We start from the raw sequence: 27,064 nt of genomic DNA, 5'->3' as shown, positions 1-27,064 counted from the left end.
ATTTTATACCTTTTAACTAACATGTATAACAGTTTGGTTTTAGACAATGCACAAAAACTGTTCATGCATTTCACACAAAAAAGGACAGGAGCTAGGAGTTGAATCCTCTATTGAGCCGTAAAAAACTATAAAATGTTATCAAGCAATATGAAATTATTTTACAATAATTACAACAGTACATTTTAATATTTTTCAAATGCACATTTTTATTCCTTTTTTTTTGTTTACACATTGTCTTGGTACTATACAGGTAATTCTTACAGCGTATGATATAGTTGTAATTACAGAAGAAATACACTGATAGCTATGAATCACATAGCCAGCCAGTCAACCATCAATACACAAACATGCATGTCCTTGCACACTCACTCAGAACACACACTGTACATAACACGCATAAAAACACACACCAAAACTCACTTCCCTTACACAGTTATGCCATTAACAAAAAAAATAACAAATAAGTGAATGTAACATTACCCACAAGCCCTTTGTCAACCGACCAACTGCCTACCGCTTCTTCCTGCACAGGGACATCAAATGCTCAACATCATCAGTTTTTACATTTCATTAGCCATTATTACAAATATGAAACAAAATATTTAAAACATGTAGGAAGGCAACTAATGAGATGAAAGCAAGCAAGTTTGATTCAGGAATAAACGGGAGTTAAAATGGTGAATCTGTCAAGAACATGTCTGGGGCATTTATTTCACCACAAAAACAAAGGAAAAGAAAAAATATTTTAGAAAATAAAGTTTGCAATGGGACATTATTTCCATGACATGCTTAGCCAATTTTCCTCTACAATTCTCATTACTGCAGTGTGAAAAAATAATAATATATAAAGTATTTATATAATGAGGGTGTTTGTTTTACTGCCTTTACATTAATTTAAATACAGAAATTAAAATTACCATTGAAAATGAGAATTAGGAGAATTAAAATGCACAATATCTGGATGTGTTATAGATGCAAACTGTCAAGAAAATAATGTCACAATGTAAAATATTCTAAAACTCTTTCTGTAAAATCTAATTACTTTTTTAGTTTTATTTTGGGGTGAAATAAGACCTGGGCTGCATTTCTCAAAAGCTTCATAAGCCTAAATAGATTGTAGAAGCATTGTCACCACTGGTCTCTACGATCAACATCGCTCACGAGTCTTTTGAGAAACACAGTCCTGGACATTTTTCAAGATTCACCAAGAGAAAGACAATTCTTCATCACATTCTGAAAGAAGAGAAGATGAATAGGAAACAAGAGTGGTCGTTCCTGTACAGAGACGCCGGGACTGAATGCACCACTCAAATAATGAATGCATTAGTTTAGGCTTTAAGAAAGTTAAACAGGACAGTTTAAAACAAGATTTTTATAAATGTCAATGTAGTAGAATTATGGCACAAAGACATCAAGGACTGACAAAAAAGAATCACTTTTCTAGTGTTAAGTGAAAAGTATGGTAAGGCCACCTCAATGTATTTAATGAGCGTTTCACCATACCCAAATTAGAAATTCAACATTATGTTTGTAATACTTCAGAGGGAGCATGTCGATTCACTCAGATGTTAAATGAGTCTTTCAGAGAGGGGATTGGGGAAACATCCGGTCTTGAGCTCACAGGTAAACAGAGTTACAGACTGATATGATTGCATATGTTTCAATACGACAAGATGAGACTGATCTGCACTTGGCTGCCTAGAGCGCTCGCTTCTAGAAAAAGTGCACGTGGAAAACATTTGCATTGCATGAAACAAAGAGTGCAACTATGTGGAAGCCACTTAAAAATGGTTCATTTATCATTTTTTGTCCTTTGTTTTTGCATTGATACTCACAGATGAACTCACATTCAAACTCTCACATTCATACTAACAAAAATCAGACTCCATTAACACCTGTCAATCTCATTCTTGGCCAACTTCGGTGCGCCATTTTAAGAAGTCCTCTTTCCGCGCATCTGGTTTAATTTGGTTACGCATTCCTCCCAGTAGGTTCGAAGTGGCCTCTGAGGCAACAATAAGTGGACGGACCACAGTGGGCGGGATCTGGCGCAAAACCCCGCCCACTGCTCCAGGAAGACCTTTCTGCTCGTGTCCACGAGATGCAACATCACACAGAGTCTGAGCGGTGTCAATCACACCCTGGGAAAGGCAAAGATGGCATGTCAGATTGAATAAAACGAGTTGAATTAGCTATAAACACTTTACATTATACATTTATTGAACTGGATAGTCGCCGAGATTAACATGTTTATAATAATTGGGACATACCTCTCTGACGGTGTCGTAGGCCTTGGCCACACCCTCTCTGAGGTCAGCTGGTTGAGGGGTGCGTCTGGGACGGGGAGTGGGGCGTCCCTCAGTGATGTAACGTGTCAAAGGTGGGGTTGGAGATAAGATGTCATAAACTGTCTCAGCGGTGGCCTGGAAATATACAGGAAAATTATTAGGTTACACTGTGAAAATTTTTACGGTGTGGTGCAATGGATAAATAATAAATATTTAGAAACATGGTATACAGCAGCAAATCTAAAATGGATAAATATATATATTTAAAAAATATAACTATAAAAGTATTACAATAATATAAACATGATATACAAATGATACATATAAACACAATAAAATAAATTTAATTGAAAAATGATATATACACTGTAAAAAATTCTTTAAAAAAAAAGTTACCTGGTTGCCTTAAAAAAAAGAGTTCATTGAAATTGAAAATTTGAGTTAATACAATGAACATTTTTAATAATCGACAATTTTTATTCAAATGTTATTAAAATATTTTGTAAGCATATTGAGTAATTGTGTGTGTTTTATTTGTGATGACGCAGTGAAACATGGCAAATTGTGCTATTTTAATGATTTATCAATTTTTTTATGTGGTTCAGATACAATAATATTGTTTCTATTCCAATAATATTGCAACTAGGTTACTTACTTTTTTAAGTTAAACCAACAATATATTTTTACAGTATATATATATATATATATATATATATATATATATATATATATATATATATATATATATATAATTACCAATTATTATATTTGGTTATATGTGCATGTATGTACCTGAATTGCCTGCACTAGTCTGTTGCTGAGCTCTAGGGCAGCAGAGGCTGTAGATGTGCCGAATGATGCCGCCCCCCTCTGGAGGCCTCGGATAATGCGTCCGTCCTTTCGGTACTGCTCAATGGGCATCCAGAACAGATCACGAACACCATGGACTGCAGAGCATAGAACACTTTCTGAATATCTCAATATTCAAGATTAACCTGGTCCTCATGGTCATTAAATTCTAACGTCACTGGAAAAAAAGCCTGAGCACTTAAGACAAGACAGTACCGCACCAAAATAAGACATCTCATACTCACAGAGCTGTACGACAGAATGCATGGGACCTACACCTCCCAGAATGCCCGGCAGCTGGTTCTTCCTGATGTCAGTAAGCCACTCATTCACTGCGTACTGAATTACCTTATCAACACCCAGCAGCCTGACACAAAACAACAACTCAATTTTCAGATCTAGATTAAAAGGTATATTACAGTAAAGCAGGCCAAAAGTAAAGATGAAGATGTGTTTGTGAATGAGAGCATTTACCCATGTCTACAACACAATCTCTTCAGCTTCAATTCAGAGCAGTTCAGTTGGGCCAGACCAATCAGAATGCCTGCAAATGTTCCCTAGGAAACCAGAGATGAAAAACAGCAGCTGAACTAAACAAAGCACTCGTATTATTCAGAATAAAATGAGACAGCAAATGTTGCCATGTTAAGGTTCAGCACTCGAAATACACAGATAAACTGACTTTATGACTACATGAACATAAAAGATCAGATATAGGTGATCGCCAACCTGCTCAATTACTACATGCTTTCCTTGATAGTCCAACCAGATAGGAACTTCAGAGGTAAAACGAAACTCTCTAAAAGAGAAAGAGAGTGAACAGACATTAATTCGGATTTTTGACTCTTTTTTTTTAATGTGGTTTGACGCCAGATCTTCTACCTGAAGTAGATGGGTTGGTCAGAGGAGGACGAGGAGCCAGCGGAGGAGGAACTCTGCTCACTATAGGTTGTTTCTACAGAAGCAGCGAGATCATGGCCCAATCCAGAGGCAGGATCAGTGTCGTCTGAAGCCTTCTGAGGAGCGTCAGTCCTCACTGGAATCAGAAGATCAGAAATGCCAATACACAAATAAAATTACTAAAAAAATAAATGGGTGCAATCAAAATTATACATTTAAATACATATAACGGGTCCCAGACTAACATTTGAGAGCAGTGGCACCAGCACCACTACGTGCTAGATGGTTTTTTATAGTATCACACTGAACGGACCGACAGCTTCAGTGATGATAAAAGGAGGACTCTTTATTTGTTTGTGTAATTCAGACACAATAGACCCTTCTCACATTTTCGGGTTTCTTTGAGCGGAAGTCTTCATAGTTGGGTTAACTTTTATAGCGGTGAATGAGAGAATATATGAAATAAATATTGTGTCCCCATTTTCTCAAATAAAAAAAGGAAAATGCAACAACAGTGATTTCACAACTTTCAAAAAGAGGGAAAAAATAGAGTGAGATTAATAACAGCAGTGAAAACAGAGAAAGATGTTATTTTTACCGTCATTCCCATAGATCTGTATTAGAAACTCCCTCACAGCAGTGGTAAGTTGTTTTTTGTAATTTGATTCAAAAGTAATTTATACAAACTATTAGTGTTATAAATGTACATACAAAAAAAAAAAAAAATGAAAATACAAAAAACGTTGCAGGATTTATAATATTGATGACCGTTAAAACACTTCATCACAGTCTGTGAAAAGGGTCCATTTGAAGAAAAGTTTTTGTTTTTCATGAGACTTTGTAACTTACTTTTATCCCATATATTAAGGAGTGGAAATGGCCAATATGTCAATAAGTGCTCCACTGTCGCAAACTCCTGGTTATAGTGGCAATTTCATGTCTTTTTAAGTAAAATTGCTTGTTTGCCACAAAGTAGCCTATGCCAACAATTTTATTTTCACAAATCATCACATTAAAAATAACATTAAAATTGGATAATATTTAGAGCTTTTAAGTGCTGGGAAAAGTGTGAAGCACTTGAAAGTCCTTAAAAGTGCTTGAATTTCACCCTCAAAAGGTTGCACAAATCCAGAGATTAATCATGTAAAAAATAAATAAATAATAACAAAACCAGCATTTTTGCCACAATGAGGTATTACTAGGCTAAATTAAATCCATGGTGTATGTTGGTGATTTGTGGACTGAAACCTGTGAATTTCATTCTCGGCACAATGTTTCTCCTGGTTTCTACATCAGGGCTGTTTAATCTGATATCTAATGGATCTCCCAGCGCTGTGTAGTAACAGTGTCACGTTTTATTTCCCTGAACTGATAAATGCAGTTCCGTTCCGCTTTTATTTGCCATTTGATGTATAATAAAATAGATGACAAACTTAAACTAAACAAAAATTAGAAATGTTGCCTTGGCTAACTGAAATAAGTTGAAGCACTAAAAATGACTAAATAGAAATAAATAAAACCTAAATAGTAATATTAAAAACTAAAAAATCTTAATATTAATAAAAACTATTACAGGGGGCAGACTTACCCTCAGCTGCAAGGTCGACAGGTAAGTAAGGATTAACTCCTGCAGCCATGCTACTGAAAAAGTCCTTCAAGAAGAAAAGTGCATCCTGGGAAATGAAAACAAATGTGTATGTGGCTTTTAGTAATCGTGATATAAAACATTATTTGCTCTATGCTGAAAAATTGTTACATAATGAGTATTGTGTACCTGGTCGATATTAAGTCGCAATGGTAACAGACTGACTCTCAGACAGCACTCTGGTCCACCCAGACCTGATTCAGGCATCACCTGGAGCGCTTTCACTGTCAACTATAGCAGCGAGTGGGACAGGTGAGAACACAAGGACAAACAGACAAACTGCTCTATTTCTATCCATCTCTGTAACTCACCATGTTGGAGTGGGCTCTGCGCGGCATGCTCTCACTGGTGTGCAGGTACAGGAACTTGTTGATTTGAGAGGAAGCCAGACGATCTCGCACCTCAAGTTCCTGGACGATAAACACCTGGCGGGAAATTGGCTGCTCCCCAAGGCCTGGTACATCTGCATCCGGTCCTGCAGCAGGGGGCATCACCACTGGGTACGTCTCATGCTGGAAACTGACCTGAAGAGAGAAAAAAGTTAGAAACAAGACTTTCTGAATCTTCATATGGCTTATTACAATACAATATACCTTTGTCAGTTGTATCTCCATGAGCAGTGTGTGCTGCCGCCCACTTCCTCCAACCCACCGCCACGAGTTCTGGGGCCGCGAGGGCACTGCTGAACGAGAGGGAGAACCACGGGCTCCAGGAGCAGCTGAGCGAACCCTGAGAGACACAAACAACCATAAGGAATTTTCCCACCTGGCTCATTTGGAGTATTTGTTTCAGAGCCTGGCCCCTTAGTTTGGTTCGGCGTATATGAACACTACAATCGTGTTTGAATCCACACCAAAATGATCATTTCGATGTCCCCTGATTGAGGAGGTCTTGGTCCGATTGTAAACAAACTCTGGAGCAGTTCGGTGATGAGAATACAATTAAAATTCACAATGGGAAATGATTATTATTTTTAAAAGCAGCAGTGTCTGATTCTGTGGGTGGTGAGCACATTAGTTATACTAGTCAAAAACTAATGAGCCTCTTAATCTTAAAATGTTCCGTAATTGCTCTTCTCTGAAACAGGTGCATTGCAAAAATGCTGTCCCGATAGACAGTTTTACTCATAAGACTTTGATAATCACGTTTTGGCTCTGATTACACCTGGTAGTAAAATGTGTTGTGGTTGAACGGGTCATAGGTAGATGAGGGAGGCACATTCCCATCTTAATACCAGGTCTAAAAAAAACACTAAGTATGCTTTCCCACTGCCACTTTTGGTGCGCACCCAAGTGTGGATCATTTGGATAATGTGAATGCTGCTTCTTGGGTGCATGCCTGTGAACTATACCTAAGGTTGCATTAAAAAGGGTGGTATGTGGTACAGTACATGTGAACTCAGTAATAGTTCGATGGATCAAATGCGATCCAGCGGGGACATGGCGGAAGGGGAGCAATCGGACCAGCCAATCGACCCAAGCTCCCTAAAATTCTCTCTTCTCAGACCTGTTGCTGGACTTACTTATGGCTGTGCGGTGTATGGGCTGAGCTGGGTTTGCCACCAAAGTCTTTGCCACCATACAAGTGCCAGACGACGGACACTTCTCGGAGCACCACTCTGTTCTGAGGCACAGGGAAACGGGTTGGGGCGCGTAGCAGATCCGAACTGCCCCGTGGCCGAGAGTAGTACCCATCCCGCACCTTTATAGGACCCTGGGAGAGCACAGTCACCACAGGCTCACCATCTCTAGGCTGTGTGTGTGTGTGTGTGTGTGTGTGTGTGTGTGTGTGTGTGTGTGTGTGTGTGTGTGTGTGTGTGTGTGTGTGTGTGTGTGTGTGAGAGTGCGAGTGTGAGTGTGAGTGTGTGTGTGAGTGTGTGTGTGAGTGAGAGAGAGAGAGAGAGAGAGAGAGAGAGAGAAAGAGAGAGAGAGAGAATTATTAACTTGTGCAAGAGGGAAAAGGACAAGAAAGAAATACATTGATTTTTTTTTCAATGTTGAAAATTAAACAAAACAGTCTTTCTAATAATACAAATTTTTCTGAGTGAATCCTACACACATTTTTTTTCTGTGTGCTTAAATTCAATTTAAAAGAAAATTAAAACTGAGGGTACATACTGGGATGCCCATCCCAGGAGCCTCAAGGATGCAGAAATCATCATTGTCGGTGGAACACTCTGAGCCTTCCTCTGACATCATATCTGCTTGAGCTTCCATAGCTGTGGTGACCAGTCCATCAATATCAGACTCCTCCCCTTCTAGAACAGAAGGGCGGAGCTTGGGGGCTTCTCCCGGGAACAGATAGACTGAGACAGGTGAGGCTCGCCGGATGGAAGGCGAACCTGCTGGTCAAATACACAGAATGGAATAATCAATACCATTTTAAAGGTTGAGAAATAAATACATTTATTTAGCAAGGATTAATTAAGTTGATCAAAAGTCATAGTAAAGACATTTTAAATTAAAGGTTTCCATTAAAATTAGGGCCGGGACTTTAACGCGTTAATTAAGATTAATTAATTACGTAACTTTAACGCGTTAATTAATTACGCAAAAAAATAAAAAAATTAACCGCATTTATTTTTGCCCTGCGGAACGTTTTTCAATGAATCAGTTTCGACGGACCGATTATACTGGAACACCAACTAGCGCGACAACTACAACAACAAACCATGGGTGCGTCTCAATCCGCTCCCTAGTTCAGTAGTCAGGGCACTGATCAGGGAGTCAGCCCATTGACTTATGTCTTGATCAGTGCCCCGACTAGGGAACTAGGGAGCTGATTGAGACGCAGGGCATGCGTGAACATGAACGAAGAAGCTGATGAGACTGCTTTGCTTGGCCCCGTGGATGGGAAATTTTGTTTTAAAAAACGAAAGAATGGAAGCGTCGTCAAGAGCATGGTAGTGTGCAAGCTATACAACAAGGAATTTGCGTATCACCGCAGCACATCGAGCCTCAAATATCACAAATATGCTTTTACTTAACTTAATGGCAAACATTGCACTGGTCTGCTGGACTGAAATAAATAAACAATATTTTGTTGATTAAGCTTATGTTTTCAGTTATTATTCAATGGTATACTAAAAATACATGTGAAAAATTACTTCTCATTGTTCTCAGGTCAAATATTTATATGCGATTAAAATGCGATTAATTTCGATTAATTAATTACAAAGCCTCTAATTAATTAGATTAATTTTTTTAATCGAGTCCCGGCCCTAATTAAAATATGAAGCAGCACAACTGTTTTCAACATTAATAATAATAAGAAAAGTTTCTTGAGCGCCAAAACAGATTTCTGAAGGTGATACTGAAGAGTAAGGTAAATTAAAATTTTAAAATATGTTACAATAGAAAACAGTTATTTTACATAGTAATAATATTGCAGTTTTCACAGTTTTTTTGTCATAAGCATTAGAGACTTTTTTTTACAAAACATCTTATCAACCACAAACTAGTCAAAATATAATCTAAAATAAACTATTTTCAAATCTATTAAAGATATACATAAAACAAAACAATAACCTGATTTCTACATTCTCTGTTATATGCCTTGGATCTGTATAAGCAACTGCCAAAGTCTCACCAGAATCTTGTGTCTCTTCCTGTAAGATTCTCTCTGTATCAATCAAGGCATCTGTGAGGTCGCATTGGTTAATCTCTGCTGTCTCTGCTGGTGGACAGGACGGAAGGGATGCGGGACTTTCTGACAGCTAAAACACAGATATTTTAGGGTTAAATACAAATGGGTGGAAAGAAGCATTAGTACAGCTTTAAAAGACAAATCTCACCAGAAGTTTCTGTCCGGCGATCTCCGTGGGGGATGTGTGGCGAGGGGGAGGGTGTAGATCCCCTTGGGAAACCAGGTACTGCAGCATGTTAACTAGAGCAGCGCACGAGTCCGCACAGGTGTGTACGTGAACTACATTATTAGAACAACGAAGCTCAAACAGCGGCTGAGTCTGGAAATAATCATAAAGACAAATACTAAGTTAATAAGACTTTTATTAAGTTATTTATATTATTTTACAAAAAATGCACCATAAGTCAATAATATAAGTCAAATGGTTTTAAGTCTTCAACATAGCCATTAATGGTTAGCATGAAACTAACCAGTTTACTTGAGTCAGTTCCTTTCCAAGTCGTTATGGCCAGTTCCAGCAAATCAATGTCTAACACACACACATAGTCTGGGACAGACAAACACAATATGATTAGAGGTAGCCCACATTCAGGCATTAATGGACATTCAGATTTTAAAAGCTATGCTTGTTCTGTACCTCGCCTCAAATCCACTGTCTCGCTTTCACATTTATCAGACAGGTACAATGCAGAGTCATCTAAGATAAACCTAAAAGTAAATTTCAGAGTGGTTAGATCCAACCAATTAATCTCTGTACAACCGTTTCGGATCACACTACAGTCACCAGTACCTGAGGTGAAAGGTCGCGGTGTCCACAATGATGTTACTGGACAAAGAAAAGGACTCGGCTGTAAACAAAACTCGCAGAGGAAGATAAAGAGGCCTGGAGGGTGAAGACAAAGAATGTTTACAGAAAGAACAAAAAGTATTTGTCAGACTTCACCAAACATTCAGTGTTAATACAATACCTGTAGTCCACTGCACAGGTGGCCAGGTGTGTGTGAAGAACTGTGATGACAGCAGGTGCGGTGTAGCCTAAAATGTCATCGTCGATGACATCAAGGAAATCAACAATCTGGATAGAGAATGATACAAATCAGCCAGACATTCTTGAGAGATCTATATGCCTATTTAAAGTATGTATCGTATCTAGTTGCCAACAGATACCTGCTCATGCCAGCTATGATTGGTCAATGCCATGTGATGTCGTAAAGTAGCACCATGGAGTCTCAGCGCGACCAGAAACTCCTACAGAGAAAATTAGATGAATACTTATAAGAAACAAACAACAATCATCCTATTATTGAGTAAGAGGCAAAACAACGATCATATAATATCTTAACGCCTTATAGTCACATTAAGCAACAGAGTTACAGTACATTTTGCAAGTATGCTGTATGCATGCAGATAACGAAAATATTGCACTAACCTTCACATTCCTCTCAAGATCTAAAGTGATTTGAATGGCAGTCGACAACATTTGAACGCCAGTTTCTCGGCCACTGACGCTGCTCACTCCCACCTCTGTGGGGTAAATGGTAGGGTCCAAGTGACCTGGGCAAGTAAACCTGGGCATTTCCAGTTTCACAGGAATAGGGGAGTCCGGTACTTCCGCTATATAGAGCCAAAGATGCACGAATCATTTGTCAATTAGGAACAGGATAGTCACTTTTTCACCATGCAAAAACTACAGGAAGAGGTTAGATGTGATCTAAACAGCTCACCTTTATGATACAGCTCCACTCTTTTGCTCTCTATGGTCAGGAAGTTGAGATTGGGATTGTTCTGGTGTTGCGTCACACTAAAAATCTTGCCCCCTTCCAAGTCCAAAATGAGTTCTCCATGACAGAGGTCCACTTTACGTCCAGCTTCATTCTTAAAGAGAATGGTATCAAAATTTGTGAAATGTGAATTTAATTGGTAATGTTACATTTTACTGTCATTGATATCACTTCTGAAATCAAGCAATTTTCCAGTTAATTTACCTTGCTATCTGTAATGGCTTGAAGGCGACCTTTGCCAATGAGCACCGTTAAACAGAGCAGACTGAGGGCATGGCTGGACTGAGGCTCTAATTGTTTCCTCCTTTTTGATTGCTTGGCTGAGTAGAAGTGAGGCTCCTCTTCCTCAGAGTCAGATTCTGGCATGATAATGAAAAGACTAGCAATCAATTTTTAACCCTCGTGTTGTATTTCAGTCATTTTGACAATTTTTTTCTGAAAATTGCTAGTTACTATCATCACATTGGATTACAACTTACTTTGCTCACACAGGGTATAAAAATTTCCCCCCAAAAATGTCCCCACCTTGTTACCTTTATAGTTTGAGTGCATGCACCTCAGTTTTTTTGTTGTTGAGGTAAATAAGCTTGAGTTAACACTGAGATGCATAAGCTCAGATCAACCAGTCAGCTCCAAAAATAATACAATATGTGATAATAATATAGCCAAATGCCGGTCATTTTTGACCAGGAAAACCAAATTAGGTAAAGGATTTTCAACACAGCACAGTCTAAAACTGTGTTATACAAATAAAATCTAAATATTGAATTATAATTTTTTTTTTTGCATTGACAATAAATTGAAATGAGCTGAAAGTAAATAAAACTAAAACTGAAATAATAGACGCTATATATAGAAACATTAAAAACTAATAAAAATGACAAAAGTACAACAAAATTACTAAAACATAAATTAAAATTAAAACAGAAAATACAAAAACTAAAATTCTGAATAGTAAATAGTATATAAATAATACAAAAATAACCCTGAGCAAAAATTTTCATAATTTGAAATATGAAATATGATCATGACTGACCCAGCCTGAAGGCAGATTTACAGAGGTAAAATTCATCATCTTCAAGTTTTTGCTGATGGGAGGGACTACGAGAACTTTGAAAAGATGAAGGAGGAGCAGGAGGAGGGGACGGAGGAGGTGGAGGGGGCTCCCACATCAGCAGGTCATTATTAATCCTGAAAAAAAAAAAATATATATTAATAGTTAATATTTTGTACCCGATACAACATGCCTATAAACCTGAAATGTTCATACTAAAAAAGGCTATTTTAAATAAATGTTTAAGAGATTAAGCTTTAAAAGTTCTCTTGAATGTGTGTGTTGAGTAATACCTGTTATAGATGCTTAGAAAAGCCTCTTTACTGGGCAGAAGAATGTAAGCTACAGGAAACGTGATATCGACCACATACTGACACTGACATATACACTGAGACTGAAATTCTTCCATCTCCTCTGGGTCAGCTGGGATCACCATCTGAGAAAGAACCAGAGAATGAGTCAAGTATGAGAATGAAAGAAAGACAGACAGGCAGACTGGACATACCTCTTCCGTCTCAAACATGGTGCGGTTGGATGAGAAGGGAGAACTGTTCTTCTCTCGTAGTTCACATGGGTTCTCCAGAGACATGGAGCCCAGTCCCAGATCTCTGTTCACCCCTTCACACACACCCACACTATCAGAGCCTGCTCCCTCACTCACTCGCACCTGAATCCTACAGGTGGAAAAGAGACGAGAGCCAAGATTGATTTCCCTAACATTTGTTGTTTTAATCCATCAAAAGATTTGTATAACATTGTACTGTATTGTATTTTATTTTACCCAAATCATAATCTCAGAGACATACAGTTGCTAACATACCTGGGAATGCCATCAGGGTTCTGCGGATCTGGGCTCTTCTGCACACGGATACAGGGAAATGCCTCTCCCTCCCAGCCCTCAAACACTCCTAAAACACACACACACACACACACACACACACACAACACACCAGATTAATTTAGAAAAAAATTTATCATTGTATTCTCAACACTAGACGGTAGAAAGAATCTAAACGGAGCAAAACAGAAACAAAATCTAGAAAAATCCTTTTAGAAAAACGTGCACTGACCAGCAACATTTATAAAACATGTAAATGAGAATTGAATTTCATCTTGTTAAGACAAAAACAACACATTTAGACCAGCATATAAGGCTGGGCTAAGGCAAGAGACAGACCCTATATACTGAATATACTATATTTGTTAGGGGTTGTTTCTGAAAGAAGTTTCATGCTTCTACAAGGCTGCATTTATTTGATCAAAAATACAGCAATATTGAGAAATATTATTAAAATCTACATTTTATATTACAATTTAAAATATGTTTTAGTTTAATCCATAATAATAATTGTATTATTATATGATAATTGTAACTAGTCTGTGCTGGCAAATTTTCAGCATCATTACTCCAGTCTTCAGTCACATGATCATTCAGAAATCATTCTAATATGATGATTTGCTTCTCAAGAAACATTTCTAATTATTATCAATGTTTTAACATTATAAAATGTCTTTACTGTTACTTTTGATCAATTTAATGTGTTCATGCTGAATAAAAGTATTAGCGGTAACGTGAATGTTAACTGAAAATAATAAATGCTTCTTTTGATCTTTAGATGCGTTACCGTGCAGATCAGTAAAACAGGCCTCTAGTAGTTTGGTAAGTTTGGCCCCTGGGTTGCAAGGGCCGTCCTGCTCAATGTCTGGCCCCTGCTGAGACTTCAGCTCCAGATTAGAGATCTGCAGACTCAAGATCTCGTTGCGCACTGCCCGCTGGCTTAGGGGCCGCCTCAGCCCTGGGGGTCGAAGGTCAGGGATGGGGAAACGGACCTTCAGCACGGCATAAGGAGAATGAAGCAGGAGAGAAGAGTGGAGCTCCAACAAATGAGACTGCAGAGAAAAAGAGAGAGGAATTAACTATACATTAGAACAAATTTCATTGTCAATAGTTTAAAAATAAACCAAGACACGTTTTTGGTGAATAATGGGATTCTGTTTTTTAATCTAGAGACCTCTGCAGCATGCACAGTGTTTCTTTGGGGTGGTGATGGACAGTGGCTAAGGGCCTGCAGGATGTCCTCCAGTCGGCCCAGAATGTCAAGGTCCAACTCAGAGCTTAGCTCTCCAAGCTCAACCTGGAGTGAGCTGTCTCTGCGTACCACACGCCGCCTGCTTCCACTCTACATGACAGAAAACAGCAAGAACAGTTTAATTTAGACCTATATTGAACATATAAATGACAAGAACACTTTTCACAAGTCAATGCCATAAGATTCTGCAAGCTTAGTACCTTACGCATGTGCTTCTCAGACAGACTATGGTGGAACTGGGCACAGGGTCTGGCAGTGGTGCCCATCGTGAAGAGACCGGCTGACTGGAACTGCAAAAGCTGGGGAGAAGAAAAATATGTGCATTTCAAAAGAACTCTTCCAGAACCTTCATCAGCCTGCAAGATGTTTCCTGCTGGGATTTGCAAGCTTTTGGCCGTCTGACTTGTCATAACTCAAAGTGTATTCACATCTGTTTAAAATTATCCTTGAGCAGTTGGCTAAGCTATTGAGGTGACTGTATTAAACCATTACACAACTGTAATATTCTGGTGAACAACTGGCAATTTTCTTTGACTTTTGACCATCCAGATTTTAGTTCCAGAGTGCAACAGGGTAAAAAAAAACAACTAAGAAATAAAACATATTCTGCAAAATGATGTAGCAAATGTGTTTTGAAGAGGACATATAATGAAAAACAGGACTTTAGAGCCCTTTACGTGAAGTAAGAGTTCAAATATTAGCATGAAAGGTATTCAGCATTAGGTAACATTAATTAATGCATTTGATTTAAATTATTATAATTGTAACATTTTAGTATGGGAAAAAAATATTCACTATTAACATATTCACTACGACTTTTGTCTCAAACTCCTAATTTACTGCTTATTAATAGTTAGTAAGGTAGTTTTTGTACTAATAAACAGCCAATATCCTGAAAATATATAATAATATTATTATGTTGATTATTATAGTTTGATTTACAGTACAAATAAAATAACAAAATTTAGGGCTTAATTTCTCCTAAAATGGTAAACATACAACATTATTTATTTTGGAAACCACAGGGAGCCTTAAGCAAGGGTTTCTCAACTCTGTCCCTCGAGATTCGCATTCCCGCAGTTTAGCGTTAACCTTGATTAAATTAGGGTTGGAGCAAAACTCGGCAGGAAAGTGGACCTCAAGGGGCAGAATTGAGAAGAAGAAAAAAACTGGTTTATAAGCAATTTTCATGACAAGCTTGGGAAGATAGTTGCTGAACTTAATAGTAAAATTAAGTTAGGACAGATAAATGTCAGGCCAGATATATTATGACAGATTTTGGTAAAAAGAAACTAATTTTACGAGGGGTCTTCAAAGGATGTGAATGTGAACCTTTCATCCAACCCAAAAAGCCTGATGGATAATAGCATTTGGGTGTAAGAGTCTGAAGATGTGCTGATTACTTCTGTGTACTGTGGACTGCCCGAGTCCCAGAGGCACTCCAGCAGTTCCAGCCTGCTGAAGGAGAGATCGGAGGTCGTGGCTCGGATGTGTCGCCCTGCACTACGCATCTCACATGCTAGTTGCACTGCTGCACCGGTCACCCTGAAAATCAGAGGTCAGAGGAAGTGAAAAGGAGTGTGTGTACATACATATGAAATCAGTGAGCATAGTAGATGATTTCTGTCGTACCTGATGTGGGAGTGGGCACATGCTTTAGCAAAGCTTCCTCTCAGGTTCTGGAAGTCTCTCTCGCCAAACATACTGTCCTTAAAGAACGCAAGCTCACGGAAAAACAACTGTGAAACCTCAGCCAATGAGGACAGCCCATCTGGCCCAGGAGGCGGATCCTGCTCTAACAGAGTCAGGGTGACTCCGCCCAGGGAGAGGCGAAGCAATGAGTCTGGTTTCAATGGCTCTGTTTGGCCACTTCGAGATGACCGTTCTATTTGGGGAAAAAGACGAATGAAAACACATTTGACAGATTGCAAGATAAACACTTAATGGAATGCATTGACGTACAAAATGTCTGCTTGTTTAAAACAGCTTTAAATACATACTTGGAGGTCTGCTACATTGAGGCAAACTAGATAAGGATCCTGGTACAGGATAACGACGAGGACAGTTGAGCATTCCCTGTAAGAGACGTGTCATGAAGAGCAAGCCAATCATACACACCCTACATGGGTAGGTGATGCATAACAGGTCCATGGACTTGACCAACATTATTATATTAAAATAAAATGTATTTGAATGTATAAGGGAAAGTGTGCTTTCTTAGATCCTGCATATTACACATTTATGTTTTTGGCATATGCTTGTATAAAAGTATACTGTTTATCAGTTCATGCATTCCCTGGAAATCAAACCCATGACCCTGGTGTTGTTAGCGCCAAGCTCTACTTTTTGAGCTACTGGAACTGTATATGGTCTATATGATTTTGAATACAACAAAATACTAATGTGTACTAATGTGTATGTAGAGCAAATCTAATGTGACTTAATTATAAATGTTTTTGGAACAAAGCTATTCAACTCATGCAATTTTTTGGTTTTTCATTCTCTAAAAAAAAAGTTGACACTTGAATTATTCACTGTCTCTAAACAATGGAAATACAAAACTTGCTAAACTTGAGAAAAATCCTTTGCACATATAAGCACTGACCTGTGGAGGGTTTGCTTGAGCCAGGCTGCTCTGGCTATGAATGGACGACTCCATATCGCTGTCAGATAATTCACTCCCAGAGCGTGTTGACAACACACTGCTAGTCATATAGCCAGGACCCATCGAATAAAACATCTCTGAGACAGAAGGACGGTCACGATGAAAACACAGAATAACAGACAAGATTATGCAATTCTGGCACACTAAAGAACTACAAATAGTTTCAGAGACTGAGGTTAAGTTAGAATGAAAAATTTAATTAACCTTGCCATGGCGAAATAATAAGAGTTCAGTACATGGACATTACATACTGTGATTCTCAAACATCATTGCCTCCTACTTCTTATGTAAATTTAGTGAATCCAAAACTCCACCGAAAAAAAAATACTTCTTAACATAAACCCAACAGTAACGCAAGCATTGGGGATCATTTATATGCACGCCCCCAACATTTGCATCTGTCCAAACGTGCAATGTCAGGCGGAAATGACGGAGTGAATCATCAGGTAAACAAGCTGCTCGCATGGACACACTTCATGTTCCAGGCTGTGCAGGAGAGACCTGAGGACTTTTCTAACCTTCCCACAGATCAACAGTCATGGTTGATGTTTATATTCCTGCAAGCAGTAAGTAGCGATTTTATCCACTTATTGACCGTTTAAACAATTTCTGATTAAATTGAGAGTTTCTTAGAGAGACAGCATTGTCTAGATAACGCAAGATGCTAGTACAGTAACAATAGGAAACACCAAGTACCATACAAAACTAAATAGTGTGTCTAATGACAAAGGGTAATATTATTTTGTATTATTACACGCCTCTGTGAAATACTTGATTCTGATTGGTCAGTCGCGCATACCAGCGGTATGTTATATAATGTAATATATGTTACATTATATAATGTAATATGTTATATAATGACTTGAGGGTGAGTAAATCATAGGTTTGGTTTCATTTTTGGGTGAACTAACCCTTTCAGCATTCATTTTCAACATTTAGCAGCAAAAGATAAAGGCTTAAAGCAGTTTGGAACTGTTTTTCTTCGCGGAAACTTTGCGTAGGAGCTAATAAAATATTTAATCTCAAGACAATATTTTGTGTCTAATTTATTTGAGACTAGTAGCCGTGTAATAAGCAGGATAATGTAAACCCAGCCGGTTGTTATGTAGAATAAACCCCTTCAGAGTGATGCAAGATCCCTCCGCTTCGCTTCGGGGTCCTGATCACTCTGTCGGGGTTTATTCTGCGATAACAACCGGCTGGGTGTACATTATCCCTTACTTACAAAATACAACCGTAGATACTTTGCTTAGATCGTTCACTCGATCCTTCTAGCAAACGTCACCTTTTCCACAATACAAGTTAAAACGATTCATTTTTGTAAAAATGTAAGTTATATATTTATATTTTTGAGAACTGAAGTATGGTGTTTCCTATGATGTTTTTCAGATTAGGCTACATCACAGTCACTGCATAACGTTAGCCTACATTGTGACTAACGTTATATAAACATGCAATATCGTTGACGAAAAAAGACAAGTCTAAAATGTAGGCTGAATGACACACTTTAAGTAGAACATCTAAACAACTTGTTTATTGGTGTTTTCAGATCGTCCGTGCGCGAGAGAGAGCTCGCGAGCATATGGTTACCAGATTGGACATGTTTAGGTAAAAACCGGAGAGTATACGGATTTAATTACTGAAATCTGGCAACCACACGAACGCGAGCTCTTTCTCGCGCGCAAATTATCTGAAAACACCAAATAAACAAGTAAGCTGCATTTTATCAATCTCCATTTGAGATGTTTTGCCTAAAAGTGTCATTTAGTTGGTCTGTGTTCTGTCAGGACCCATGAGCCGCTTTACTGAACTGCTGTTAGCTGTTGAAATAAGCCAATCAGAGCAGAGCTGAACATTAATATTCATGACTCTTCCAAATAAGTCAAAAACAGAGCATTACATCCTAGGGACAATTTATAGGGTTGTAAATAGATATTTTAATCAAATAAATGCAGCAATGAAGAGCATAAGAGGCTTTATTTCAAAAACATTAAAAAAAAATCCGCCAGACTTTAGACTGGTAGATTACCGGAAAAATATTAATCCAGAAATTTGCCATTCTGAACATATGCACAATTATAATCAGTAGGGATGCACCAATACCACTTTTTCCAGAACAAGCCCTATACGTTCATTTTTTGGTACTCACCGACACCAAGAGGTTAGATCGGACTCAAAAAAAATCAAGCCCGGCCCGACAAATAATTATGAGCCCAAGCCCGATTTAAACCCGACCATTTTTTAATATGTGGGCGTTCTGATGAGAACGAGCCTGTAATGAGCAAAGCGCAGCGAAACTGACTGGTGAGACTCATGTTAAAACTAACATTGATAAACTTAAATAAGTTGATAACATTGCTGTTTTCTCCACAGCGACTACTGTTGATCTGTGTGTGAATCAAATTTTGTTGCAATAATTTCTTGTTTAACACTTTGAAGATGCTTTGAAACTATCGTCATTGTAAAAGCGCTATTTAAATAAAGTTGACTTGTCTCCGCTCGATAATCCTATGTTTATATAATGTTAATTGTTAAATGTTAAATTTAACATTATATAATGTTAAATAACTGATGTTTGCTCAAATCCAGCTCAAACATTTATCTCTAGCTTACTTTGTTGTAGCCATTAAAAAATGTGTTTTTTCCTTCATATTTATGTTTAAATATTATAATATTATTTTTACATTTCATCTTATTATGATAAGTGAAAAGTAGCAAGTGGGTCAGAAATGATTTTGGTGGTTATATTTAGTTTAATATTAAGTTTTGTTTTGTAGAAAGCATTTCTTTCGTTTTGTTTAAATTGTATCTTAATTTAAAAAAAGGTTTCTTAGGCTAATTGCCTGGATTTAATAAATAAAAAGCAAATGGCAGACCATAATCGTGACATGAAGTCGTGGAAGTGATCGCTTTCATTGCTCATGAACTGGAGCGCGTGTCTCGTAAATAAACCGAAACTCAGCAGGCTACTTGCCTTACAGACATGAGAAATATGCATATAGAAAGCTTGAAATGGCCACTTTTAAACAAAACGATTCGAAGATATTTAATTAAGCAAAGTGCAGTGTTCACGCGAGCAGCTCTTGACACAGAGCGTTTCTGTTCAGAATGCTGCGCTTAATCACTACACGAGCTGTGAGTTTAACACGCATTTGTACACTAATCCTGACTTGTGCAACTTTGTAGCTTACACATTTGTTTCTTAGTTGTTATATTAGTTCTTACTTTGCTAAAAATATATATAATTTCTGATTAGGGGTGGGCGATATCTCGATATTTAAAATATATCGAGATATTTTTTCAACTCGATATGGATTTGGACATATCGTATATATCGATATATTGTTTATATTTAATTCTGATTCCGCCACTTTGTTTGTTTGCCTTCCCTGTGCTGTGCTCGCCCCCGCGCCTCCCGCCTCTTGCTTTTGTTCCCCCTCCCCTCGCGTGTTGTCTCATTGAACACGGCGGCGTCCACAACCAGGTGAGGATTAGTTATCATGTTGACAAGCACGTGCGTTGTTTAATACTTAGTTTAGAGACCATGTTTTCCTTCTAACACAACTGCTTGCTAAAATTCATAAAGAAATATTAATGTTCATCATAGTTAAAATCGCAAGTTTCACCCACAGTCAGGTGATTGACACTATTGGTGCGAGACGCGGTCGCAATCATGTCAGTTTATGATTTGTGTCTAACTGATCGCATGGTTTTCGGTTAAAATGTCAAAATGATCGCATATCATTTGAAAACATTTAAAAAGTATTGCAATATCATTATTATTATGCCAGCTTTATCATGGGATTATGAATAGGTCTATTCATGTTTTAACCAAGAGGGAAAAACGCGACATCCCTTGTGTCCTGAGACACAGTGCAGTGCTCTTCTGTAAGTTGTACTGTATCATATTATCATATAGCCGACCTTCTGACATTCATATTTCTTTCTGTAACTGGAAAATAAGTGAAGTTCAGCTCATGTGTAGCCTACATGATCCGCATGATGAGTTTGAATTTTGTCAAACTCATGACAGACATCACTGTTTGAATTTTGATACAAATTTAACAGGAAATGGTGTTATGACAAAATCAGTTTATTTATATCTCAGTCATGGCCCAATCTTTCTGCAAAATGCTTACTGTTTACTTTAAGTGTAAAAAAGGGGGTCTTTGATTCATCTTTTGAAAGCATGAAATAAAATAAAAGAAGGCAATATTATTTATTTTCTTTTACAGTTAAATTATTATTATTTATGTAATCAGGGAGTTTTTTTTAAATGTCGCAAAAGCACTTTGTTCCTACACAAACTGACTACCTCGTTGCACTTCAATAAAAAAAAAAAAAAAACGAATTTGTGGTATTTGGCATATTTGTTTTTGCTGTAGTTTTTAGGGGTTTTTTTTCCTGTAAAGATATCGAGATATATATCGTATATCGAGATATAGCAAAATATATCGAGATATATTTTTTGCTCCATATCGCCCAGCCCTATTTCTGATTATAGCATAGCTTTCTGCCCACCCAATTAGACTAGTACAGTAGGCTAATGATTAAAAAAACAAACGCTTGATCAAGTGCCGGAAAATCTCGGCCCAACCCGGCCTGCGGGTTGGTTCGGATCAGGTTCGGGCTTGGGCAGAGAATCTAAACTCTACCAACACCTAAAACCTGTATTTTCACTGCATTTATATTTTTTAAATGTATTAGGAAGAAGACCCCCCACCCCCCCACACACACATATTTGTTGATTTAATTTCTTTAGCAAATATATTTATTTTCCTTGAGTGCTTAATTATGTCTGTTAAAATGCATTGCACAAGACTGTGTTAGTTTCACAGTTCTTTCTATTGCTCTATCATATTTTATCTTTCATTTAATAGCCCAGCACATATTTACGGTTGCTTCAGCAGGGATCACTGCAAATGGTTTTTTTCTACTGGCCTGGTTGGGTCAAGCTCAACAAAATATTGACTATCCTCACCTCCGTTCTCCATGCTGATGATATAGGGCTCTGTGTCCTCCTCCAGGTCTCTGTCATACATTTCTGAGTTCAGTTGCTTACTAAGATCTTCTTCGATCAATCGCAGATCATCAGAACCCAGAGGCCTAGAAACACCCCCACCAGAAACACCAACACCACCACTGCCTTCTGACAAACAGAGAGAGAGAAAGAGCACAGGACACTGTCAATCATACAAGAAAATGGCTAAGTTCATGCTGGTGTAAACAGCCACATGATGATTGTTGATGTGTCTCATTTGTACTTTACTTTAGGACATTAAAAGAGAGACAGTATGCCATAAAGCATGTTCAAAGACGATGACCCAACACACAACAGACAGAATACTCATGTTACCTGATGTCTCAATGCAGAGGGAGGACAGGAGGTCTGTCAGCTGAGTTATCTGACTGGGGGACAGCAGCAGGTGGAGACACCCTACTTTACCATCCAACTCAAACTAAGAGGAAAAAGAAATTCAGAATACAGTTGTCTGTGCGAACAATGAAAGGACGATGGGTCTTTTGGGTTCAACTAATCAAAATCTTGCATCCATGCTGAAGCAAATTTATCTGATCATTTGATCTGATTAAAAAGAATTATGATTGTCCATCTCACATAAAAAATCCTATTCAATTCAAGGTTGCATAGCACTTTTCACTATAGAGAGAGAGAGAGAGAGAGAGAGAGAGAGAGAGAGAGAGAGAGAGAGAGAGAGAGAGAGAGAGAGAGAGAGAGAGAGAGAGAGATTACCCCATCACTCTGAAGGGGTTTATTCTACATAACAACCGGCTGGGTTTACATTATCCTGCTTATTACACGGCTACTAGTCTCAAATAAATTAGACACAAAATATTGTCTTGAGATTAAATATTTTATTAGCTCTTACGCAAAGCTTCCGCGAAGAAAAATGGTTCCAAACTGCTTTAAGCCTTTATCTTTTGCTGCTAAATGTTGAAAATGAGATTCAAGCATTTTCTGTTTAGGAAGTATTCTGTATCAAAATAATTTACAGCTATTACATGTGGTTAGTTAACATCATACAACTAACAACAAATGTGGCAGTAGTCTTTTTTTCTTATCATGTACACAAACCTTGGGCCCAGGCAGCATTTCATTCTGTTTGATTTTGACTGTGGTCTCTATGAATCCAGAACATTGCCCAATCAGCAGAGGTTCAGGGGGCTTCTGGGTGGGATGCAATGATTGAGGGGCATCAGAGGCATCATCATCTCCATCATCTTCATCCGTCTTATCAGTCTCCCTGCTGCTCGCCATGACATCAGAATGAATCAGCCCCTAATTGAACCCATTACAGACAAGAAATGTATACATGCCATAGCAACATTTATATGTATGTGTTTATCAGATGTTTTTAACCAAAGCAGCTTACACCACAAGAGCCAATAATATTTGCAGTACACAATGTTTAAGATTAAATTTTCTACTGTTTGGTAGGACTCGGCTCAGCACACTTTACTTCAACTCAGTTTGCTTTTCCACTGCAGTTTAGTACCGCTTCAAAGTGGGTAGGATTATAGACTGATTGTTATTGTTGCGCTGCCACCTCGTCTACTGACCACAACACAGACATTTCTTTTTTTCAAGTTGCGTTGCGTTTGACAGTTATTTAAAGCTGGTTTATTCTTGCTGCTAAATATTTAAACCTAGCGGGTATGGTGTCTTGAGACGCAAATCTAATGATGCTGGATCTGCAGTGTTTACACGTTTTAGTATCCGTACGGCTCGCTTGAAACCTCAACCGAGGAGGCACTAAAAAAAGTACTTGGTGCTAGGTCCTGTACACAGTGGAAAACTTCCCAAAAGTAAGCCGTACCGAGCTTTACCATGCAGTGAAAAAGCGCCATTAGATTACTACACAAGCTATAGCAGAAGTGAAATGCCGGAAAAAGCTGTCATACGAAACGTAAACGCCACTAACTAACAGGTAGTAGTTTTCCTGACCTGTGATCCTCCTAGGGTCTCATAGAGCAGCTGCACGGAGTTGAGCTGAAGGATCTTGTGCAGGAAGGCTGGTGGCTGGTGGATGTCTACAGGCACTGTCTGGCTTGAGTCTCTCACAGCCTCATCACAATAGTCCACCCTGCATTATCACACATCACCACCGGGGACAAACACAACTTGGTCACAAACAATGGAATGCGCCCAAGGAAATGGTTGGTTTTGAAGGACATGATTGATGTTTATGAGTCTATGAGTATTTTTAGCTTAACCTGTGAGAATCGACTAAAAGAACATAGAAATTTTAAACAGTATTTTGACTGGAAAATATATGTGTGTCCAATAACATGCCATACTTTTGTTCAATAAGGATGGATTAAATTGACCAAAAGTGACAGTAAAGACATTAACCACCAGTTTCACAGACAAGGCTTAAGATACTCCTAGACAAAAAAGCATTTGAGCTGAATGCTTGCTTAATTTAAACCCTGTCTGTGAATCCAGGGCTAAGAATGTTACAATAAAAATCAATTTTAAGTTAATAAGGAATGTTTCTTGAGCAGGAAATCAGCATATTCTAATTATTTCTGAAAGATAATGTGACACTGATACTGGAGTAATGATGTTGGAAATTCAGCTTTGATCACAAGAATAAATTGCATTGTAATATATATTCAAATAGAAAACAGTTATTTTGAAGTGTAACATTTTTTCATAATATCACTGTTTTTAAATTACATTAGGTGCCACACTATCAACTCATCTTACTTTGTAAATTAACAGAAAAAAAAACAAAATAAATCCCTAGATGTATCAGGATGGAATGCATGGGTTCACCGTTTAATGCGCATCTCTAAGGCAACCCCAGCCTCAGCGTCAGGGGAATGGTGTTCTACTCGCACTATAGTGTCCAGGAAGGTGACTTTTATTCGACGTAGGACTGCAAACACACAAACAGGCCAAATAGAAATCTAAATACAATGAGATACTGCTTTAAATGTTTCCTTCACATGATAACTTGCAGTAAGCCTGTTGTCACAAATCACCCTGTTAAGGCTTATTGAGTAATAATAACTGGCTGAGAGTATATTATCCCAATTATTATAGGCATACTAATCCTAAAATAAATAAATAAATATATACAATGTATTCATAAAAAAGTATATAAAATGAATAGAAATAGAAAAAACAATTGTCAAAAAACAGTTCTGTCATATCGATTAATCCAAAATGAAAGTTTGTGCTTACATACTATGTGTGCGTACGGTGTATAATTATTATATATAAATACACACACATGCATGCATATATTAAAGAAAAATATTATATTTATACATAAAATTAACATTGATATATAATATAAATTATATATATATATATATATATATATATATATATATATATATATATATATATATATATATACACATACATACAGTATATACATGCAAATATTTCTTAAATATATATGCATTTATATAATAATTATACACATGGCACACACACACATATATATTACATAAACACAAAATTTAATTTTGAATGCAATTCATCAGTTTGACAGCACTAAAAAAGACACCACTGCCAAGCAAAAGTTTTACTTCATGAATCAATATACAAATGTACTAGACACAAGAGCTGTTACACACCTGTCTCAATGGTCTGTGCAAACATTTCCAGCCCCTCCAGTGGAGCAGGCGGCTCTTCTGACGCCTCGGGCGGGTCCTTCAGGCACTCCTGGGCCAGCTGCATGCTGGACGTCATGCATGACGACCATCCTTGGGAATCCCAGTTTCCGTCTAACAAATATTAGAAAACAGACAGTTGAACATCGACTAAATTCTGTATAAAATATGGCTATATGTATCAAACCAAATGAGTCCATAAAGAATGGTCTACAGAACTCACTGGTTCTGTATTTGGGTCTGCATGTTATCTGCAATCCAGTGATTTCAAGGGTGCAGTGTTCTGTCACAAGTGCTGCCCAGGGAATAGTCACTGCGATGCTGTTCACAAAACCTTCAACAATCTCCAGCGGAGCTCCCAACGACTCCAACAGCTCGTTCACTGCCTGAAAAGAGGATTCAGAGTATAATTAGAGAATCTGAAGGTCAAATGGCCACATGTAAGAACAGATGTCAAGGATGTTGTGCCAATTATACTGTGGAAAAATGTATATTAATTTATAAAATAGATTGTTTCATATATAGCCATCATACCGTTAGATTTGTTTATCAATGTGTTATTTATTAAAAAAAATGTTTAAGTTTAATTTAATTATGTTACATTGTTTTTCTCTCAACTTTTCCACGGACCTCCTAGATGACACCTCCACCAAAGTGTGGAACTTCAAAACGTGAAAGCAAAAGTTAGTAAACCTTGGTCCCTGTCTCGAGACCAGGAAGAGGATCTAAGATGCAGTCTTTTCTGCATAAGTCATTAAACCTTTGGAAATATGAGTGCTCCTTCAACTAACAAGATGTGTTGATCTCATACTTAAGTCCAGATATTGCGAAACAATAAAGGGACACGGAAACTGGCCTGGGCATGCCTTACACAGCACTTACCCACACATCCAGGTTAATTTCACTAATGACCCCGCTGCCATTGTACAGGTCCAAGCTCAGCTGGTCCAAACTGAGTCTCTCCTCCAAAAAGTGGCCCAGGTAGTGCTGCAAGAGGTACCGACAGGCCCGTTTCTTTATTGAGCCCGACCAAGGGAAGAGCCACCGAGACATAGGGCCAGAGAAGACGGGGAGAGGGAGCTGAGAGGTGGCGGAACAAGAGACCAGTCCTGCATAACAGAGTTAACCCCCCTCGGTAGTGTCTGAAAGTGAGAATACAAAAATTCAAGTCTACTAGGACGGACAAGAGCGGGTGAAACCGTCTAACTTCCTGTCCTTTGACAACAAAACACCCCGGTTCTTCGTTTTTGGACGCAAGTTTGTCCAAAGCAGCGTTTAAAAGAGGTTCTTCGTGTTGAAAACGGTCACTCCGTTTCTGATTTTAATAATATGTCACTCAAATATGCGACAGGTCCTCTACGGTTCCTCTGGCCAACGGGTTGTTTATTGTTTTCATACTCGGGACTGAACGAACGTGCGTGATGACGTAGGCGCAAACTGAAAATGCCGGAAGTTGGAAGCGTCAGTCCGCCACGTTGGGACGGTCAACACCTCATCAAGT

General features: G+C 38.1%; 1 protein-coding gene across 4 annotated transcripts; it reads right to left on the bottom strand.

Annotated features, from left to right (window-relative positions):
* Positions 1 to 180: 180 nt before the first annotated feature.
* On the bottom strand, positions 181 to 26,967 carry atg2a (autophagy related 2A). 4 transcript variants are annotated; one of them, XM_067457014.1, is made up of 42 exons: positions 26,446 to 26,967; positions 25,787 to 25,949; positions 25,528 to 25,677; positions 24,716 to 24,818; positions 23,882 to 24,020; positions 23,012 to 23,215; positions 22,274 to 22,376; positions 21,899 to 22,066; positions 16,858 to 16,994; positions 16,253 to 16,328; positions 15,885 to 16,137; positions 15,656 to 15,797; positions 14,453 to 14,551; positions 14,175 to 14,342; positions 13,788 to 14,052; positions 12,983 to 13,070; positions 12,668 to 12,836; positions 12,456 to 12,598; positions 12,145 to 12,299; positions 11,313 to 11,467; positions 11,052 to 11,202; positions 10,757 to 10,941; positions 10,495 to 10,575; positions 10,296 to 10,402; positions 10,118 to 10,210; positions 9,965 to 10,035; positions 9,798 to 9,874; positions 9,476 to 9,646; positions 9,271 to 9,397; positions 7,800 to 8,026; positions 7,205 to 7,434; positions 6,276 to 6,411; positions 5,994 to 6,206; positions 5,812 to 5,913; positions 5,626 to 5,710; positions 4,020 to 4,173; positions 3,867 to 3,936; positions 3,612 to 3,694; positions 3,383 to 3,504; positions 3,081 to 3,235; positions 2,271 to 2,423; positions 181 to 2,141 (listed from the first exon to the last, which is right to left on the bottom strand). In XM_067457014.1, the coding sequence occupies exons 1-42, from the start codon at positions 26,614 to 26,616 to the stop codon at positions 1,905 to 1,907; spliced, it is 6,081 nt and encodes a 2,026-aa protein (XP_067313115.1). In that variant the 5' UTR covers positions 26,617 to 26,967; the 3' UTR covers positions 181 to 1,904. The 4 variants fall into 4 exon arrangements, with proteins under 4 accessions (XP_067313115.1, XP_067313116.1, XP_067313117.1 ...); XM_067457015.1 differs by having other exon boundaries at positions 7,800 to 8,023; XM_067457016.1 differs by having other exon boundaries at positions 21,899 to 22,063.
* Between the last annotated feature and the right edge of the window lie 97 nt (positions 26,968 to 27,064).

The sequence above is a fragment of the Pseudorasbora parva genome, chromosome 11, assembly GCF_024679245.1.
Source record: "Pseudorasbora parva isolate DD20220531a chromosome 11, ASM2467924v1, whole genome shotgun sequence".
NCBI classification, from domain to species: domain Eukaryota; kingdom Metazoa; phylum Chordata; class Actinopteri; order Cypriniformes; family Gobionidae; genus Pseudorasbora; species Pseudorasbora parva.
This window is presented reverse-complemented; position numbering and strand designations above follow the sequence as displayed.

Bases quoted from the DNA above. Each gene is read 5' to 3' on its own strand.
- atg2a (XM_067457014.1), bottom strand. From the start codon at position 26,616: ATGTCTCGGTGGCTCTTCCCTTGGTCGGGCTCAATAAAGAAACGGGCC. The intron at 12,599-12,667 runs GTATGTCCAGTC...GTTCTTTCTCAG, and splicing joins CCATGTTTGAGACGGAAGAG to ATGGTGATCCCAGCTGACCC. The intron at 11,468-12,144 runs GTCAGTCATGAT...TTATCATGCCAG, and splicing joins TAAATCTGCCTTCAGGCTGG to AATCTGACTCTGAGGAAGAG.